At 41.0% G+C, this 20232-nt stretch overlaps 1 protein-coding gene across 7 annotated transcripts in view; it reads right to left on the minus strand.

Annotated features, from left to right (window-relative positions):
• Positions 1-7741, minus strand: part of DLG1 (discs large MAGUK scaffold protein 1) — a 319299-nt gene extending 311558 nt beyond the window's left edge. For 4 of the 7 annotated variants that reach the window (XM_045185871.2, XM_024577978.3, XM_024577976.3 and 1 more), the window contains exons 1-3: positions 7279-7741; positions 6779-6828; positions 5946-6077 (exon numbers count right to left, since the gene is read on the minus strand). In XM_045185871.2, the coding sequence (XP_045041806.1) occupies positions 5946-6077; positions 6779-6797 (151 nt within the window). In that variant the 5' untranslated portion in view covers positions 6798-6828; positions 7279-7741. Of the gene's footprint in view, positions 1-5945; positions 6078-6778; positions 6829-6946; positions 7031-7278 lie in introns of all 7 variants that reach the window. The other 3 variants (XM_045185869.3, XM_024577970.4, XM_024577975.4) reach the window with 3 other exon arrangements.
• Between the last annotated feature and the right edge of the window lie 12491 nt (positions 7742-20232).

Genomic DNA, 20232 nt, shown 5'->3' on the forward strand with positions numbered 1-20232 from the left:
AATCCACTTTTCAAAACACATAAATTCCACCATCGTAAACATTCTCCTTCAAAGTAAAAACTTAAAAAAAAAATACTGACCCTGCAGATTAACATCTATGTTAACATGCTTGATGTGTTATTTATCACATTAAAATATTAAACTGATAATAAAGAATATCCTAATAGTTGACGGTGAGGAGAGGCTCTGGATTCAGAGTAGCTGAGTTCAATTTCTGGTCCCAATAATCCTTGGGCAAGAGATGTTATTTTTCAGTGCCTCAGTTTTCTAATCTATAAAATGGTATAATCATCTCATAGGTCAATATACACCTTATACGATAATGGTAACTAAATAGATATTTGTATTAGCAGATAGAAAGTGCTCAAAAAATGTCAGCCATTATTACTTTTACACACATTTGAAAGTGTCATATTCTGACATCCATGAGGATGTCTGCTACGGAAAAGAGTATGATGGTCCCTCAAAAAATTAAAAATATAACTTCCTTGTGATCCTGCAATCCCACTTTTGCATATATATCCAAAAGAATCGAAAGCAGGCCTCAAAAAGATATTTGCACATCCATGTTCACAGCAGCAATATTCACAATAGTCAAGAAGTGGAAACAACCCAAATGCACATCAATGGATGAACTGATAAACAAAACTGGTATATACAAACAAAAGAATTATTCAGCCTTAAAAAGGAAGGTAATCCTTGTCAATTATTTATTTATTTTTGCTATTGAGTTGTAGAAGTTCTTTATTTATTTTTGATATTAATCCCTTATCAGATACATAGTTTGCTAATATTTTCTCCCATTCCATAGGGTGTCTTTTCACTTTGTTGACTGTTTCCTTTGCTGTGCAGAAGCTTTTTAGTTCGATGTAGTCTGTCTATTTTTGCTTTTATTGCTTGCATTTTTTGTGTCATATGCAAGAAATCTTTGCCTAGACCAATGTCATATAAAGTTTTTCCCCTATGTTTTTTATGAGAAGTTTTATAGTTTCGTATTTAATTTTTTAATCCATTTGATTTGATTCTCTGTATGGTGTAAGATACAGATCCAATTTCATTCTTTTGCTTGTGGAGATCCACTTTATCCAATACGATTTCTAAAAGACACTATCCTTTCCCCATTGTATAAGCTTGACACATTTGTCAAAGAGCAGTTAACCAATACGCCTGGGTTAATTTCTGGGCTCTGTATACTGTTCCATTGGTTCATGTGCCTGTTTTAATTGTCAGTATCATACTGTTTTGGTTGCTGTGGATTTGTAGTATAGTTTGAGATCTGGAGGTGTGATGCCTTTAGCTTTGTTCATTCTCACAACTTTTGGCTACTTGGGGTCTTTTGTGGTTTCATATGAATTTTAGTATTGTTTTTTCCTATTACTATAAAAAAATGCCATTGGGTTTGGTAGAGAGTGCATTGAGTCTGTACATCGCTTTGGGTAGTATGGGCATTTTAACAACGTTATGCCTTCTATCATGAACATGGGAGAAATAAAAGATATCCAAATGGGGGGGGGGGAAACAAAGGAAGGTAATCCTGTCACATACTATAACATGGATTACCATTAAAACACTATGCTAAGTTTTAAAATAAGCCAGTCATTAAGATAAATACTGTATGATTCCCCTTATATGAGGTATTTACAGTAGTCACTATCATACATACAGAAAGTAGAGCAGTTGTTCTACCAGGAGTTTGGGGAAGGAAGAGGTGAACAGTTGTTTAATGGCATAGAGCACAGATGGCAAACACAAGGCTGGTGGGCTGAATCCAGCCCTCCACCTTGCTTTATCTGGCCTGGTACCTTGTTTCTACCTGGTGGCGGCACTGAGCTCTCACTTAACTGTTAAGGAGTAGTTACATTTATACAGTCCTAAAATTACATTGGGCCCTTTGAAGGCAACTGCGAAGCTCATGTGGCCCCCGGTGAAAATGAGTTTGACATCCCTGCTATAGAGTTTCAGTTTTGCAAGATGAAAAAGTTTGGAACTGTTTCATTACATCAATGTGAATATATGTAACACTACTGAACTACACATTTAAAAGTGATTAAGCTAGTAAATTTTGTGTTTTTTACAATTAGACAAAAAGCATACTTTGAAGCCCAGTACAACAAACTTAATTGTCCTTTATCATGTTTACAAGGGCTAGTAAAACTAATTAGTTAATGGAATAGCAACAAATGACCTAGGAGATTTAAAAAAGAATCTCAGAAGTGATTACATAATCCATTTTCATTTTGAAATACCTGCAAAACTAAAATAAAACACTGCATTAAAATAAGCTTGCTATATATTGCAGACAAAAATATACAAATTACATGACAATTTATTCAAGTCTCTAAAGCCAGCCTGATATCGAGCCCAGGTTTTTCTCCTGCACACAAAGAAAGCAGATGAGTTCTCTTATCCAGTAAGTATCCCAAAGGACCTAGACTGGTATGAAATCTGAGGACTACCAAGCTCATCAGGAATCCCAGACAAACCTAAGCATCAGAAATGACCTCCAACCACTATGCGTCTGAACACCTGGACTACTCTGACTATAATCAAACCACATCCAGTCTATTTTACTCTCAAAATTTTCAAATAAAGTATAAAAAATGAGTATAAAAAAACCAAATATATCTAAAGCAGGTAAATATAGATATCTCATCTAAATCAGGGGTTAAAATTAGGCAGACTTTGCCCTGGTCAAGTGGCTCAGTTGGCACCAAAAGGTTGCAGGTTTGATTCCTGGTCAGGGCACATACCTTTGTTGGGGGTTTGAGCCCCAGTCAGGGCATGTAGGGGAGGCAACTCTGCATGTGTGCTCTCTTTTTCTCTCTCACACACTCTCTGTCTCTCTCTTTCTCCCTTCCTCTCTCTAAAAAACATATCCTTGGGTAAGGATTAAAAAAAATTTAGGCAGACTTGATTTCACATTTATACAAAAACAAATCACCAGGTATTTTGGGAAATTTTCAACAAACATATACCTCATGTTTTTTTTTAATCTACAACTTTAAATATTAAACTCTAAAGAAACAACTTAACTGAAACTAAAAGGTTAATTTAAATTTTTTTCTGTTTTCAATAATTTTTAAATCTTCAAGCTAAGAGCGAGAATAATGACAGCCTTCATTCTGAAGTTCATTCATCCTGAACTTCACTGAGTTCAGGATATTGATATTGAGGATATAAATTAGAAGACGCATCATTATTTCATGTTTCACTAAGAATGTAAAATCACCGCCAACATAATCAGTTATAAAATGCATCCCAAATTCAGAGATATTGAAATATTTAAAAATTGGTACCTCAGAACTGATGTGATATAATATGTACATGCTTGTTCCTCTGAATAACCCCAAGGCACCAGAAACCTAACTTATCTATCAACTATAGAAGGAGGGAAAAAAAAATCAAAATTTCTGTAACACCAAAGCCAAAGTCCCACACACATTTTTTTTAAAATGCATGAAACAGTCAATTCAAACTACAGTTCATAGAATCAGTAAAAAAAATAATTGATGCAGACTGAAAGTCCAAAGAAGTAACTAGATAATTCACTATAGCCTAAGTAAATGATTTCCAAATTTAGAAAGTCAAGAATCTAAGCACCAAATGATTTTCAAACAAGGAGATCCATGTCTCCTTTAGTTCAATGGTCCATAGGTACCAGCTCAAAGGACAGAGTGCCACCTACTAAGGAAAAAACAGTTAATTCAGGATTTTATAGTACATACTATGAAAACAATGGATTCTGGTTTCTCTTAGGGTGATTTACAGATGTCAAGTACATTTTCACACTGTTTCAAAACAACGGTGCCGGTGCTGAGGAAAAAAAGAAAATCTTACTGACTTAAATATTTTCAAATGCCGAACAAAGTAATAAAGGCTAATCAATTAATACAATTACAGCAAACAGAAAAGAATGCATACATTTAGTAGTGTCAATAATTCAATTATAGGATATAAACACACCAAACCCTCTATTAAATGTACCTGTTTCAAAATTCCTAAAATCTATTACTGAATACTTTCCTTACACCAAAGACTGACATAGGATATAAACACACAAAACCCATCTATTAAATTTACCTGTTTCAAAATTCCTAAAATCTATTACTGAATACTTTCCTTACACCAAAGTCTGATACTATATCTGATACATAAAACATTAAAATATAATAAGTCTAATTATCAAAGTTAATTCACAACCAATAAAATTTTTCAGGACAAAGATTCACAAATATTAACTAAATAATTAGAAAACTAACTCTAGCACAATTCAATTCTATATAATAGATGAACACATTCAAAACAGGCATAGCAGAATATGTAAAAAAATTAGTCCAAACATAACAAATCCACCTCCAATCTACAGAGAAACCGAAGCATAGATGGTCTGCTTACTTCTCTAAACATTTAATTTTCTTAAGTTGCAGACTTCACACAGAGGACTGCACCTGTGTATGTCTATACCTATATGTAAACAAGGACTTAAAAGTCATACTAATTTTCTTCTAAACAATGAGTCTACTAAAGAAAACATCCCTAGGTTTAATGTTGATTCAGAAAACCAAATAACTAAAAATTATTTTTCCCTTCCTTTTTTGCTGTATTTTTCAGAAGAATCCAAATTGATCATCCATTTGAACCTTAAACATTAGAGCTTAGAAATTCAAATGTAAAAAATGTCCATCAGTTTAAACAAAAAAAGGCAAAATGTTGATAATTTTTGAAGATGCGTGACAGGTATATAGCAGTTCATTATACTGTCCTATCTACTTATGTATTTTTTTTATAATAATGTTAAATTTTTTAAAATTATTCAGGCATATTGAGTGATCTTTAAAATTTTAATTCTAAGACAAATTTAGTAGAAAGCATCAACTTACCAGTAAGTTATTTCACAGAGTATACTAACTTGAAGGTTGTCCTCAAACCATATCAAAAGTTAGTCTATCCACAGATAAATAAAATGTAAGGCCGTTATCTACTTGGAAGTTACTGAGGAAATAACTATAATGCAATGAAGTCTACGTCTTATTTTAATATGTTAAATAGTCAATGACTAATGAAAAAATATATCATTCTTAGAATTGGAAGGGACAAATTTTCTAGTTCAGTGGTTTGCACACTTTTCAAGGTAATTGGAGGAGAGAACCAAAGACATCTTGATTTTTTATACTAGGGATTGTTCACAAAATAAAGATTTTGTTTTAAAACAGGATCTAGCTTTTTTAAAAAAAAAAAAAGTCTTAAAAACTGCTATTCCATCGCACCCACATTCCATAGCTAATATGGTGCCTAGAAAAGGTACCATATTTATATTTATGTACCACATTTATATAGTATCATTCGATAATGGTAGTGTCAGGAATAGAATTCAGGACTCTTATGTATCCAGTTCTCCTTTAAAGCAATGTACAACTTCAAATTTAAGTTGCAGTTAAAAATAAAATTGTTTCAATTTTCTTGTCTGTAAAATGAGATTGGACAAGATATCTCTGAGACCATTTCCAGGTCTAAAATTCTGACTCCCTGAATGCCAAGTTTAAAAAGAAGTCTATGTTAAAGTAAATAAATGTTCTTAAACATAACAGTAATCTTCAAAAATTTTAAGGACTCCAGAGAGATACAAGTCAAATACAGAAAGCTCACAGTCATTCAGTAGTTATCCTGAGGTCTTGAAACATTTTTGCAACTATACTCTCTTTTATTAGTTAATACTAGGATATGAAACAATGTTTTCAAAGGCCTCTGAAATAATCATAGTGAAAGCTTTTCTTAGATATCTTTGGAAAGGATATTGGTTTATCAAAATATATAACTCAGGAGATGTTCAAATTACAGAATGCCTCAAAGAGAACCAAGTACATCACTCTTAAGTTTAAATGAATTCAAAGGAGCATGAAGCCTAGCTGACCCACAATGGTCACAAATAAAGTTTTGATTCCCACCTATTAAAGCCTGAAAGAGGTTGCTCTGAAATATGTTAATAACCCGTTCTATGGAACTTCTGAGCTGTCTGTCTTCAGTGTGGCTTAGTTTCAAACGATATTCTTCCAAAAGGTGCAATGCTCGCTGGGTATCTGGGAAGAAAAACAGAGTCTAATTAAAATTATTTACAAGAAAGTATTACACACTAGCTATACAGCAAATGATTCTGTATTTATCTATCTACACAGTTCTCAAAATCCTCCTGATCAATTGAGGCTACTATGCTCACATACACCCCTATTTCCTAGAACGATCCAAAAAAAATGTGAACATACATCACAGTAGAAAAAGGAGGAAGGTAAGTAGTTTTATTAAATGTGTACTGGTTGTCTACCACAAAGAAAAAAAATCACCAAAGTGTTAGTAACATAGTTTCAGCTGAATCGATGTGCAAAAGCAGATTATCTATAAATTCTCATTGTAGATCCAAATCTTAACTGCTTCAAAATACTAGTTCTTAACCAGTATCCCACATTTGCTCACAAAATAGTGTTTAGTAAGAATGATAAAGTGAAATATTAAAACACCAATTCAGAGTTTTTAAAAAGACGTTTCAGAGGGAGAAAATTAATTGCCTCTCTAGTGATTAGGGAGGTGTCAAGGTAGAAAGTTTGACAAACGTATAGGTGTTTCCATCTTCTGAATGATGTGAGGCTTAGACTCCCTAAGTAGTAAGGATAAGATTGTGCTGTCCCATTAGTTACACAAACATTTTTAAAACACAGCAAATTAGAAAACAGACATACAGAAAAGCAAGGGACAGCCACAAGAGAGTTATGAAACAAATTCTCACCTTGCTTCCGGACCGGCATTTTTCTCCAGAATCAGGAAGAGGGCACACACCTTAAAAAACACAAAACAAAGGAATCAGAACTAAAGAAGAGAATGGAATCGTGGTTAAACTAGCATGTTTCCCTAAACCTCAAATCGAAAAACTCCCAGCCCTATCTGAAAAACCCACCTGGCAAAGTTTTCCCATGCGGAAGGCAGAGCCTCAAAACCCAGCAGTATCAATCTAGAAAGCTTTTACCTAGGGGTGATACCCCTGGCAAATTAAGAGGAAGACAGAAGTCAGCTTCCAATTCTCCTCGAAAGCTGCCCCCCTCTCCAAAAGGCACTAGATGCCTAGACGTGAGGCCACCTCTCCCCCGGCTTAAGTAGGTATATTCCCCACCTGCTACTAGGGGAGCTCTGACCCTTAAGCCCCTAAGCAAGCAGCGGCAGTAAAGCGCTCCGAGAGGAACCAGCTTGGCTGATCACGCTGCCCTGCCTGGGCCCCCTCCTCTCGCTTGCCTTTCTCCTCGCTCGCTTCCTCCGGGCTACTCCAGCGGGGTCGGACGGGGCAGCGGCCGCTCTCCGCGACGCCCTCGCGCCCCACATGCACACCTCCGCGAGCCCCCACACCTGCAGCGCCACCACAAAGTTTCTGCGAGCAGCGAGCGCTCGGAGATGGGGTGCGCCCCGGGCCGACTCGGGGCGTCTTCCTCACCCTGCCCCGCTCCACGTCCCCCCGCCCCGCACGGGGCTCGAGGAGCTCAGCTGAGGGGAGTGAGGGAACGGGGGAGGAGCTCCCCTCTGCGGCCGCACCCCCACTGCCTCTTCCTCCTCCTCGGCCACCGCCTCCTCACTCGCCTCAGCCCGCTATCCCGCTTGCCCTCTCCCCTTCTAGCCGTCCCACCCCCGGAACCTCGCCTCTTTCCGCGCCCCCAACCGCTCTCCCCCCAAACTTTCCGCCAAGATGGCGGCCCCGAAGCTGGACTGCCGTACCCCCACGTGACCACTTTCTCGGCGCTCTCGACCAATGGGAAGTGAGGAGGCGGCTCGCGCCCAGCCCCGGGCTCTCTGCGCTACCTTGGGGTAGGGAGGGGGAGGGGGACCGTGAGAGGGGCCCGGGGGTGAGTGGGGAAAGCCGAGCCCGGGAGCGTCCCAAGTGAACCCTCTCGCTCAAAGGGGCGACCACCGAAGGGGCTCTGAGGACAAAGGAATTGACACACAGACTCTACAGGTGGTCCGGGGTGGCCCTGGAAGAACCCGCCTTTACCTCGCCCTAGCCCACCGGTGCGTCCGGCCGTTTGAGCGAGTAGCGCTCCGGGCCCAGAAGGATAGGGGTTTCTGAAGAGACGTGACTTCACCTACACCAGATCCAAGGGACACATTCCGAGACACTCTTTAACCTCACTAAAACACGTGCTGTTCTCAACTCCACGTCAGGAAAAAGTGCCTGGCGCCCCCGGGGGTGGATCCCCAACCAAAAAAAGCGGTGTTGTGGAGGAGTCAACAGCACAACCCTCGTTAGGGGGAGGGAGAGGGCGGAGCCCGGGAAGGTGGAAAAGGGGGGTGTTTGGGCCGGGGTGGGAACCATCTCTGCACTGTCATCCACTTTGTACTGATTTTTTAAAAGTTATTATTCGCCCTTAAGTAAAAGTTTTGAGGGGGGGGCTGAATTAAAGAAGGGCACGTGAAAAGGGAGATAGGTTAATTTGATAAGAGTTTTAGGGTTTTACTGGAGGATTTTAAACTCTAAGCGATTAATTCCAAGCAAGAATGGATTTAAGGGTAGGAGGAGAAAATTCGTTCGTTCTTTTATTCTCTCATTAATTCATTTCCCCCTTGCCTGCGTCCCCCGCCCAGTCACCAGCTTCCGGTACTACCCACGCTCAGGCGTCCCCTTTAAGAACTCACCTGTAGCTTCCTCCTCCCAAGCCGAGCTGCCCTCAGCTGGCACAGCTGGTTTAAGTTTCGACTGCACCTCGGAGCGGGACTGCGGGCCAGACGCGAATCTGGTCAGGGGCTGAGCTATCCAATTTGTTCAAAGAATCTCCCGGAAAGCTGTCCCAAGTCGCTGCCCAGATCTTCGAGCCTCTTCGAACAGGGATAATAGGGATCTCCCTGTTCTGAGGTCCAGAGAAAAGAATTTGCCCAAGGTTACCCAGAGTTGGTAACAAAACTGGAAATACGGAGTTCCGGTCTTTCAAAACCCGAAGACTCTTCCCAGTCAGTAAACTTGACAGCCTTTCGCCGGGGACGTATTCTTGGGATAAAAAGGGAAGTCCCGGAACCTTGTACTGTAACCATGACTGTTACTCAGTGGTATGCTAACCACTGCTTTCACTTTAGAATTGTACCATGGGGTCCTAACTTGTGAGGACCCCACTAGACCTTTCTCAGCTTAAGAGAAAGAAACTGAGATCCAGAAGACAAGGCTGATTAGTTACAGCATCCCAGAATTAGGTGTCCTAATTCCAGGGCTCTTCCCACTGCGATTTTTTGGGTAACTTGACAGTGGTATGTTGATTTATGGGCAGCAGATCTCTATGCTCCCCCTGAATCAAGCATCTTGGGAGCTTCAACAGTTAAAGGAACATTTCATAAAAGAATGGATGGAAAAGTGAAAGGAAGCTCTTAAAAGCAATGAGCTTAAATAGAGGCAATTTTAAGATAGTGAAATTGGTTTTTTAATAGTGAAAATGTCTGATGCCATGCACGCTATTATTATGAAAATTTCACTAATGAACTGTGATTCTCTTCTAAGAATGTACTCTCCAGAATTCAGGAGGAAAGGAGTTTGCCCTCCCTGTTAATATCATTCATTGTTCACAAATGTTCACTTGCTAGGCAATGGGGATAGAAATAAACAAGATCTAAGCCATGCTCTCAAGGACCCACAGCCTAGGAGTAAATGGATTAAAGGACAATGAAGCTTTTCCCAAGAGCCACTGAAAAGCCAAAAACAAAGTGTGTGTGAGTTCTCAGCGTCATCCCAGTTGTCCCCTAAAAACAAAAAGGAGGGGTAGGAGAAAGAGGAGACAAGAGGGCATGATACTCTTCTATTTATCATCCTCTAGCCAGATGTGGCCTTCAGCAGTCCAAAAGTAGAAATGAAGCTAGCACTTGTTCTACCCTTAGGGACCAGGGCAAGTCCAGGCCTAGTATGAGGGGCCTTTACTACTCATTCCTCCTTTCTACCCATCTGTATTAGTTATCTATAGGTGCATAACAAATTCCTCAAACCTTAGTAGCTTAAAACTTAGTAGCTTTCTGTGGGTCAGGAATTCAGGAGGATCTTAGCTGGATGGTTCTGGCTTGGAGGTCTCAAAAGATTGCAGTCAAGATGTCTATCAGGGCTGCAGTCATCTGAAGGCTTGACTGGGGTTAGGGGAAGCTCTTTCTACATGGCTCACCCACACGGCTAGTAAGTTGATGCTAGCTGTTGACAGGAAGCCTAAATTTATCACCATGAAGATCTTTCTACAGGGTTGCTTGAGTGTCTTCATGACATGACTGATGTCCTCCAGAGCAAGTGATCCAAGATAGCAAGGCAGCAGCCATGTCTTTCATGACCTAATCTCAGAAACAACACTTCATCATTTCCACAATAGCCTATTGGTTACTTAGGTTAGGTTATTGGTTACTTAGGTATTCATACTCTTCAGTATGAATTCAGATATGAATTCTTACCTCCTGGTATTCATACTCTCCAGTATGAATAGAAGTAAGAAACATTTGGGCCCATCTTGGAGGCTGGTTACCATATCACTGCAACATATAAAGCAATGACATCTGGATTTTTCCAAACAACTGTTATTTCCTTGAAGTCTTCCTTACTTTATGCAAGTAGCAACTGCCATTGAATAAGATTCAATATAGGATCTGATTACTTTTCCCGCCTCCTCATTAAATTATATTTTTCCATCCCCAGTTAACTATTAACTCTCAGATCTAAAGCTTCCCTTCCCAGCCATACCAATCAAGCCACCTCTGTATCTCTGTCTTTGTCCTCTCCCCTGTCCAGGTCCCCAGCCTATCCTCTGTAAAGGCGCCCAGATCCTGCCAGACTCTACTGCATCTTTTGCTCTCATTCTGGCAGAGTGGCAGTGTGCTGCTGTGCCAAAGCAATCACTAAACAGAAAGGATTTGATGTAAAAAATGCTTATGCCTGCTTAGGCTGCAAGAAAAGGAACAGTGTCAAGAATGATAGAAGTGACCATGGTGGTTGGGTCTCCACAAAATGTTCAGAGTGTATTTACTGGCAGCACACTTTAAGAGGGATCTAGACAAACCAGCATCTGGAAAGAAGAGAGTAACCAGAACAATAGGAAATAATGAGACTTTGGCTCAAGAGGAACAATTGTAGAATTGTGTTCTAGGGTCATACCTTTGAGAAAATACAGGGCTCTGGAAGCTTGACTTCAGTCTTCAAACAGGCTTATTCTGTGTATCCAGGGGCATGACTAAAACTAATGGATGAAAGTTACAGAAACACAGGAACTTCTTCTTTAACATGATTTGTCAGAACTGCCCCAAATTCCAAAGAGCTGACCCAAGGTGGTGGGTGTTTCCCATCAAGCAAGGGCTGAAAGAATCCAATAAGGCGTCCTTGTCAGAGAGAGTAGATACCCAGGACAGAAGATTGGACTAAATGGCCTCTAAGACCAAAGTTCTAAGCACTTGAAACTTTAGTCCCTTCTTTGATATTACTACCATTTTATCTACATTGAAAATCCATCCTACCCAGTTTAAGTGTTACTGGCACTAAACTCCTTCTGCACAAATAATTCTTATCAGAACAAAAGGTGCGAGTTAAAAACAAGTCTTAAAAATGTGGACAGTTGTCCATTTCCATGACAATTGGCACTGAAGTCATACTTTTTAATGCATAATCCATTCTCAAATTTTTATATTATTGTGAAATGGGTTCCTAAGTAGGTGAAGGACTAGTAAGTGACCCCCATTTAAACTGATATACTCTTATACTGGTATAGCCCTCGTATAGTATTCAAGTACATCTGAGATAAACTTACTGGTTATGATTTCCCACTTTGCAAGAGAGGACACTGAGGAAGAACAAAATAAATAACCTAGTCTAGGACACCACAGCTAAACTGGTAGTGGAGCTGGGACTGCACACTGTCAGGATAGGCGGGGTAGGACAAAATGGCAGCCGAACTACAACCCGGAAGACATGGCTGACGTCAAACCAGGGAACCACCAATGATAGATTGCCGCTTTGTTCAAGGAGAACAATCCCTAGCCCCCACAAATAGAGCCAACCAGAACTTGGTGCATAAAACCCCGCCATATTCCCTGCTTGGGCGCGACTTCCCCAGCCCCGCTCTGCAGACCAGGGAACCTCGCCTGGTGTGCAAACCCCAGTAAAGCTCTGTACTGCCTAATTTTGTGGCTGATTGGCATTTCTTCCTCAGCGGAGCCTGAGAAAAGCTTTCATTTGGTGCCAAAACCTGGGAGGAGTTGTCTGCTGAAGACCACTCCTGTCCCCACTCTCCGAGGAGGCCTCGTGGCCACCCCACCAGTCCGGGCTAAGTACCAGGGTAAGTGCCATTGCTCTTACGTTTCTGGTCCCCGAACACTGATTCCGGGCCCCCGTCTGCTGGGAGAGGCTGCTCTCCCACTAAATCACAGCTCTGTGTAGGGGTGACCCTTCCGGGAGAGGCTGCTCTCCTTCCACTGAGGGGCTTGAGGCACCGGAGGAGACGTCCCTGGGCCTAGATCCTCATTTTCACCTGACCGGATCAGCAACTTGGGTTGAAGGACGCCGATTCCCACTTGCTAATCCTCAGGGGACCAGGAATGGGGGGGCAGGAGTCCAAACCAGACCCTAAGTCACCTCTAGGGTGCCTCCTGAAAAATTTGTCAGCTATTGATCCTGGCCTCAAGTGAAAACAGCTGATTTTTCTTACGGACAGGCCATTATATCAGCTCGATAATCGCGAAACCTGGACTCCTGAAGGTACTTTTGATTTCGTTACCCTTACTGACCTAGATAATTTTTGCAGATGGACTGGCAAAGGGTCTGAGGTTCCATACATTCAGGGCTTTTGGGCCTTGCACTCCCGCCCTGATCTGTGTGCCCAGTGCTCCACAGCTCAGGTTCTCCTGGCCCGAGGGAACTCTGACCTGTACGGCCTCCTAAGCCAACTGCCCCAGAACCCCCTTCCTCCTTTTCTGATTCCCTGAAGATCTTGCTTCTTCTCCTCCTCCTCCTCCTCCTTATCAGCTCCCACCGATGGCTACTCCAGCCCCAGCCCTCCCCTCTCAGCTGGATTCTTCCCCTCCCTCTGAAGACCTTTCCTCCCCAGTCAGCTCACACACCCGCTCTTGCCTGAATCTAGAGCCCCTAGACTCCCGTATTTGTCCCCTCCAGGAAGGGGCAGGAGCAGAAGGTGTCATTCGGGTCCATGTCCCCTTCTCACTAACTGACCTCTCTTCATTTGAAAAACACCTAGGCTCTTTCCACCTCTAATAACTGTAATTCCCAAAAGGAGGGCTCTGCCTTCCCCTTGCCCTTCCTCTCAAGCAGTCAATTACAATAAACTCAGAGAAGTCACCCAAGGACCCGGAGAAAATCCGGCCCTATTTCTCAACAGACTAACTGAGGCAATGGTGCTCCATACCCGCCTTGACCCGGCTTCTAACGCTGGGGCCACTGTCCTAGCTACTCACTTTATCTCTCAGTCAGCCCCACACATTAGAAGAAAATTAAAAAAGGCCAAGGATGGCCCCCAAACCCCCATCCGAGATCTGGTAAATAATGGCATTTAAGGTTTTCACTAATCAGGAAGCAGAGGCTGAGGCTGCCCACCAGGCATGCCTACAGCAAAAGGTGGCCCTGCAGACTCAAGCCATGCCAGGGGCCCTGTGGCCGGTGGCAAACACCAGCGTGGGGGCAAAGCCTAAGTCCAGGTGGAAGAACGCCCCTCCGGGGGCCTGTTTCAAGTGTGGCAAAGAAGGACACTGGGCCCACTAGTGTCCTCAATCTCAGCCACTAATGAAGCCCTGCCCCGATTGCTGACAGCTTGGCCACTGGAGGGATGCCTGCCACCTTAGAGGCTTGCCCCCGGCGCCTCCACACAGGGGACTAGCCAATCAAGGTGTGAACTCTTCCCTGGCCGCGCTGGAACTTCTCAGACTCCTAGACGACTGAAGCGGCCCGGACTCAAAGACCCCCATCATCCTTGCTGAGCACAGGGTAACACTGCAGGTAGTGGGTATGTCCATCTCTTTCCTGGTGGACACAGGGGCTACCTACTCTGTTTTACCATCTTTTTCAGAAACTCTTACTCCTTCCCAGATCTCGATCATGGGGGTTGATGGGACCCCATCTCGCCCGTGGCAAACCCCTCTGCTTAACTGCAGTCTGGACGGCTTTCCCTTTTACCATTCATTCCTTGTCATACCCCCCCTGCCTTATCCCACTTCTAGGAGGGAAGTTCTCCAACAACTAAGCACTACTCTCCAGGTCATGCAAAACCCTACCCCTTCCTCCTCCCTTATCCTTCCGCTGTTAGAAAATCCAACTCCTCCTCTATCTCCACCTATTTCCCCTTCCCTCGTCAACCCACAAGTATGTGACACTTCTACCCCAACCACAGCTTCCCATCGACCCCCCCGGTTGTCATCCATCTAAAACAGCCAGCCTCTAGCCCCTCCCCTCTACACCCCCCAGACAGCAGGAAGTAGCCAGATGGAACATGGTGCCCCTTATCCTATCAAAGAGGTCAATGTCAGGATGGGTGGAGTAGGACAAAATGGCAGCCGAACTACAACCCGGAAGACATGGCTGACGTCAAACCAGGGAACCACCAATGATAGATTGCCGCTTTGTTCAAGGAGAACAATCCCTAGCCCCCACAAATAGAGCCAACCAGAACTTGGTGCATAAAACCCCGCCATATTCCCTGCTTGGGCGCGACTTCCCCAGCCCCGCTCTGCAGACCAGGGAACCTCGCCTGGTGTGCAAACCCCAGTAAAGCTCTGTACTGCCTAATTTTGTGGCTGATTGGCATTTCTTCCTCAACGGAGCCTGAGAAAACCTTTCACACACTATTAGTTCACTGTTTTTTCCATTAGACTACATTGCCTTTTCTCTACTTGACTCCTTTCTAAAGTAAAAAAAGCAAACAGAAAAATTTGTGTGTGTACGCAAGATACAGAAATGGAGACAGAGTTACAAAAAAACATACTAAGAGAAAAAAAGAGATGAGGAGAGAGATTCTGAAAAAATAAAATGCAAATAATAGGCTAATGTGTAACCTATTTATCATATATTTGAGTGTCTTTAACAGTGGGCAATTTTGATGGAAATAAGAATGTCATCTCTGACCACAAATAAATGAATACCCACACCCTAGTTATACATTATGACCAAATGAATTTTTAATGCAAAGATGTTTACTTAAAACACTGTAGCTTCTTCCTCTCCTTCCTTTATTTACCTTGCTAAGTACCCTAAAGCAGGGGTGTCAAACTCATTTTCACCAGGGGCAACCTCAGCCTCGCAGTTGCTTTCAGAGGGTTGAAATAATTTTAGGACTGTATAAATGTAACTACTCCTTAATTGTTAAGGAGTTGAAATTACATTCGGCCTTTTGAAGGCAACCGCAAGGCTGATGTGGCCCCTGGTGAAAACAAGTTTGACAGCCCTGCCCTAGAGCATGAATGAGCATTTTTACAGATGTATGGACATCCCACCTGGACCTTAGACATCATGTAGTACAATCATTTCATTTGACAAACATGTAAAGTAAGTTCCAGAAGAGCTCCTGGACAGTGAGAGCACTCAATCCTCAAAGGACTGTTTTTTTGAGAGTAGAATGCTACTGGCACTTCAGGAACAATTCATCTTGTTCTTGGTGGGGAGAGGGAATGGAAATAGTAATCTTTTCTAAAGCTATGTTTATAAGCTTAACCAAATTTGCCTGTCTGCTTTTGAAGAACCCAGGATATTGACAGGACTGTAGGATCCCATATTGAAATCCTTAGGATTATACTACAACATCCTTACATGAGACAGCCTCCTCAACCTACTAGTTGCCAAGAGGATTACCAGTCTATTCAAAGAAGGCTCTGGGTAGGGCCTGCTTAGTCGGCTTATCCTTTCCCAGGTAAAGAACACAAACCTTAATTGGAATTTGAAGAAAGGCTATTAGAATATTAGGAAGTCATTTGTATTCCATTCCTGAAATGTGGCTTGGTTAATGAATTCTGATAAGCAAAAGAAGCCAAAATACTCTTCATAACTCGATGTGGATTAAGTCTAATGACCAATCAATCTCCTTTAGCACAAAATGTCGGGAACTGCCCTGCCTGGTTTCAGAAGCTGTAATCCCCTATAGCTAAGGCTAAGTGAGAGACCTTGGGACCCTAAGCCACTAGGGAGACAAAGCTTATCTCCCTGGCAGGAGCACCGCTTCTGCCCATCTTACTTCACCCTTCCTGGCCCCCAGTGCATGACCAGTTAGCCAATGACCTGTAAGATTCCTCCAGGGAGAGTCGACCTAAGACAGACATGGCCACGAGGGGGCCCTCAGGGAAGGACTTGGGGGGGCTATAGAAAAAGGGGGTGATTGACCCTCACCACTCAGCTTTGACATAACCTGAGTCCTCATTCTGTTTGTAAGAAGTCTCCTAATCTCTTGGCTGCCTAACTTCCCCTGCTTGACCTAAGCCTGAAACAATGCTGGAGGTGGGTGCAGCCCTGTGCTGGAAAGGGCGGGTTCCCAGGGGCAATCAGGCCTAAGAAAGAATGCATAAAATCCTGTGAAACCTGCTTTGCTAATACCCTCAATTTAAATGATAAGGGTCCAAGCATGAAATGAGTTTCCCCAAAGTTTTATGGCCCTTTAGCTATCTGACCCTGACTCTAAATAAGCCCTTATAGTTCTTTGAATGTTATCTGTTGTTTGATCATTACTGCCTGACAATGATTGATGAGCTTTACATATGCCCTGTATTCCTATGCAAAAAAACCCAGTAAAAGTCCATTGAAAAACTGGTTCCTGGCCCTTCTCCTTCAAGAGTTCAACCACCTTTCCTCGCCAAGCAGATCATGTCTTGGTAGACTGATTCTCAGCCATAACGCCGCGGACACTGCAGGCCATGTCAACAAAAAATTGCTACTCTCTTCCAAAAGCTTTCTGTGCCAGTCTTTCATTTTTGGGAAATGACACTTGTGAGAGCCATAATCTTCCTATTCCATATGTTTCATAACCCCAAATTCCTTTATTATTTCATTTTATTTTAAGCTCACAGAAAGAATGATAAAGGCAAAAATTATTTAAATATCACTTTCTATTTAAATTTCATATAAATTAGATTAATTTCTTCCAAAAGATAATTTTACCAACTGAGATGAACTATTTGTAATTAAAACATCCTCAAAAAAAATCCTCTTATAATTTTTTAAAAAATCCTCTGTTATAAAATACCCTCTGATATTTTAATAGGAATTGCTTTGAATCTGTAGGTTACTTTGGGTAGTATGGGTATTTTAATGATGTGAATTCTTCTAATCCATGAACATGGTATATGCTTTTGCTTATTTGTATCTTCCTCAATTTCTTTCTTCAGTATCTGACAATTTTCAGAATACACATCTTTTACCTCCTCAGTTACATTTATTCTTAGGTACATTATTTTTTGTTGTTGTTGCAATTGTAAATAAAACTGTTTTCTTAGTTTCTCTTTCTGGTAGTTCCTTATTGGCATATAAAAATGCCACCAATTTCTGAATTTTAATTTTGTATCCTACTTTACTGAATTTATTTATCAGTTCTAATAGTTTTCTGGTGGAGTCTTTAGGGTTTTCTATATACAGTATCATGCCATCTGCAAATAAAGACAGTTTTACTGTGTTTTACTTCTTCCATTACAATTTGGATGCATTTTATTTCTTCTTTTTGTCTGATTACTGTGCCTAGGAATTCCTGTACTATGTTGAATAAGAGTGATGAAAGTGGACATCCCTGTCTTGTTCCTGATCGTAAGGGAAGTGCTTTTAGTTTTTGTCCTTTGAGTATCATGTTGGCTATGGGTTTCTCATATATGGACTGTATTATGTTTAGGTATGTTCCCTCTGTTCCCACTTTGCTGAGAGGTTTTATCATAGGTGGATGCTGGGCAAATGCTTTTTCTGCCTCTATTGGTATGATCACGTGATTTTATCTTCATTTTGTTTATGTGGTGTATCACATTTATTGATTTGCATATATTGGACCAACCTTGCTTCCCTAGTGTATGATCTTTTTAATATTTTGCTGGATCTGGTTTGCTAAAATTTTGTTGAGGATTTCAGCATATGGGTTCATTGGGGATATTAGCCTATAATTTTCTTTCTTTTTTAGTGTCTTTATCTTGTTTTGGAATTAGAATAATGCTGGCCTTGTAAAATGAGCATGGGGGTCTTCCCTCCTCTTGAATTTTTTGGAATAGTTTGGGAAGGAGAGGTGTTAGTTCTACTTTGAATGTCTGGTAAAATTTGCCTGTGAAACCATCTGGTCCAGGACTTTTGTTTGCTGGGAGCTTTTTGATTACTGCTTCTATTTCATTAGTTGTAATTGTTCAGATTTTCTGATTCTTCCTGATTCAGTTTTGGATATGATTATATGTGGAATCTAATAAACTAACAAACAAAATATAAATATACTCATAGATACTGAGAGAAAAGACTGACAGCTGTCAGAGGGGATGGGGGTTGGGGAGCTGGGTGAGAGAAAAAAACAAACACAGACAACAGTTTGGTGATTGCCAGAGGGAAAGAGAGGTAGGGGGAGGTAGAGGAAGGTAAATGGGAGGTAAATGTTAATGGAAGGAGACTTAACTTTGGGGAATGAATGCACATGCAATATACAGATGATGTATTATAGAGTTGTACAGTTGAAACCTGTATAATTTTATTAACCAATGTCACCCCCCAAAATTCAATAAAAATAAAAACACAAGTAGGGGAAAAAAGAGACAGATAGATAGATAGATAGATAGATAGAGAGACACTAACATGTTAATTCTGCATGGTGGATACATGATTGTTCTATTTATCCTCTGTACTCTTGTGAATATTTTAAAATATTCCTTAATTAAAATTAAAATTTTAAACCTAAAAAATAAAACCAGGCAATTGTCTTGAAGAACTCTAAAGAGCTAAAGAAACGGAGGCTTCAGATTCCACTGAAGATGAGGTGCAGCTAGATATGGTAAATGGGAACTGAAAACAAGAGAATGGTTAAGTACCCATACACGTATAAGGAGAAGTTACATGCTATGTTCACACACACTCAGATAGGTGCCCACCTTTTCCTAGTCCCCCAAAGACAAGAATTTGTTTACTGGAGAAAAAGAGGCTTTAGATTTTGGGACATGAGGCACAAAAGAAGATGAAGTATCCAAAACAGGAGGATGAGGGAAAATGTACACATTGAACAATAGAAATTCTTCCTCATCAGCCCCCTTCCTTCTCCTAGATCCAGAAAACCTTAATTGCCTGAGAAAAAAATATCAATAGAAACTTACAGTTGGGAGGTTCTGAACAAAAGTTAGGCTGAGCCATCAAGAAATTGCAAATCAAAACCACAATGAGATACAACCCACTAAGATGGCTATAATCAAAAAGAAATATTTGTTAACACATAACTGTTATTATAACAAGAACTATCTAGAATGTGGAGAAATCAGAACCATCATACATTGCTGATGGGAATATAAAATGGTGCTGTCAATATGAAAACAGTATGAAAGTTTCTCAAATGGTTAAATGTACAATTATCATATAACACAACAATTCCACTCCTAGGCATACACCAAAAAGAATTGAAACATATGTCCACACAGATGTACACAAATGTTCATAACAGTTGTATCCATAATAGTCAGAAGGGGAAACAACCTAACAGTCCATGAACTGATGAATGGATTAAAAATGTGAAATATCCATATAATGAATTATTATTTGGGAATAAAAACAAATGAAATATTTATATATATCACAACATAGTTGATCTTTGAAAACATTATTTTAAGTGAAAGAGGCCTGTTACAAAGGACCACATATTATATGTTTCCATTTATATGAAATGTGAGAACAGGCAAATCTATAGAGACAGGAAGTAGATTACTCGTTGCCTCGAGTTGAGGGGTATGAAGAGGTGAGGGGTTCATGGTGGAAGACTAAGGTTGAGGATATTTTTTGAGGTTAATAAAAATGTTCTCGAATTGATTGAGGTGATGGATGCACAGCTCTGTGAATATACTAAAAGCCATTGAATTGTACAGTTTAAATGGGAGAATTGTATGGTATATGAATTATACCTCAATAAGACTATTTTTAAAAAGTCAGGTTAGCCAACTTATTGCCTTTCAAGAATACTTTCAGGTCAACAAGCCTCTCCCATGCGCACAGAACTTCCAATCAGCTCAGCTTTCAACAGGAAGAAGAAACCAAGGATCAAGAGACAT

This window comes from Desmodus rotundus, chromosome 2 (assembly GCF_022682495.2).
Source record: "Desmodus rotundus isolate HL8 chromosome 2, HLdesRot8A.1, whole genome shotgun sequence".
Lineage (NCBI taxonomy): Eukaryota > Metazoa > Chordata > Mammalia > Chiroptera > Phyllostomidae > Desmodus > Desmodus rotundus.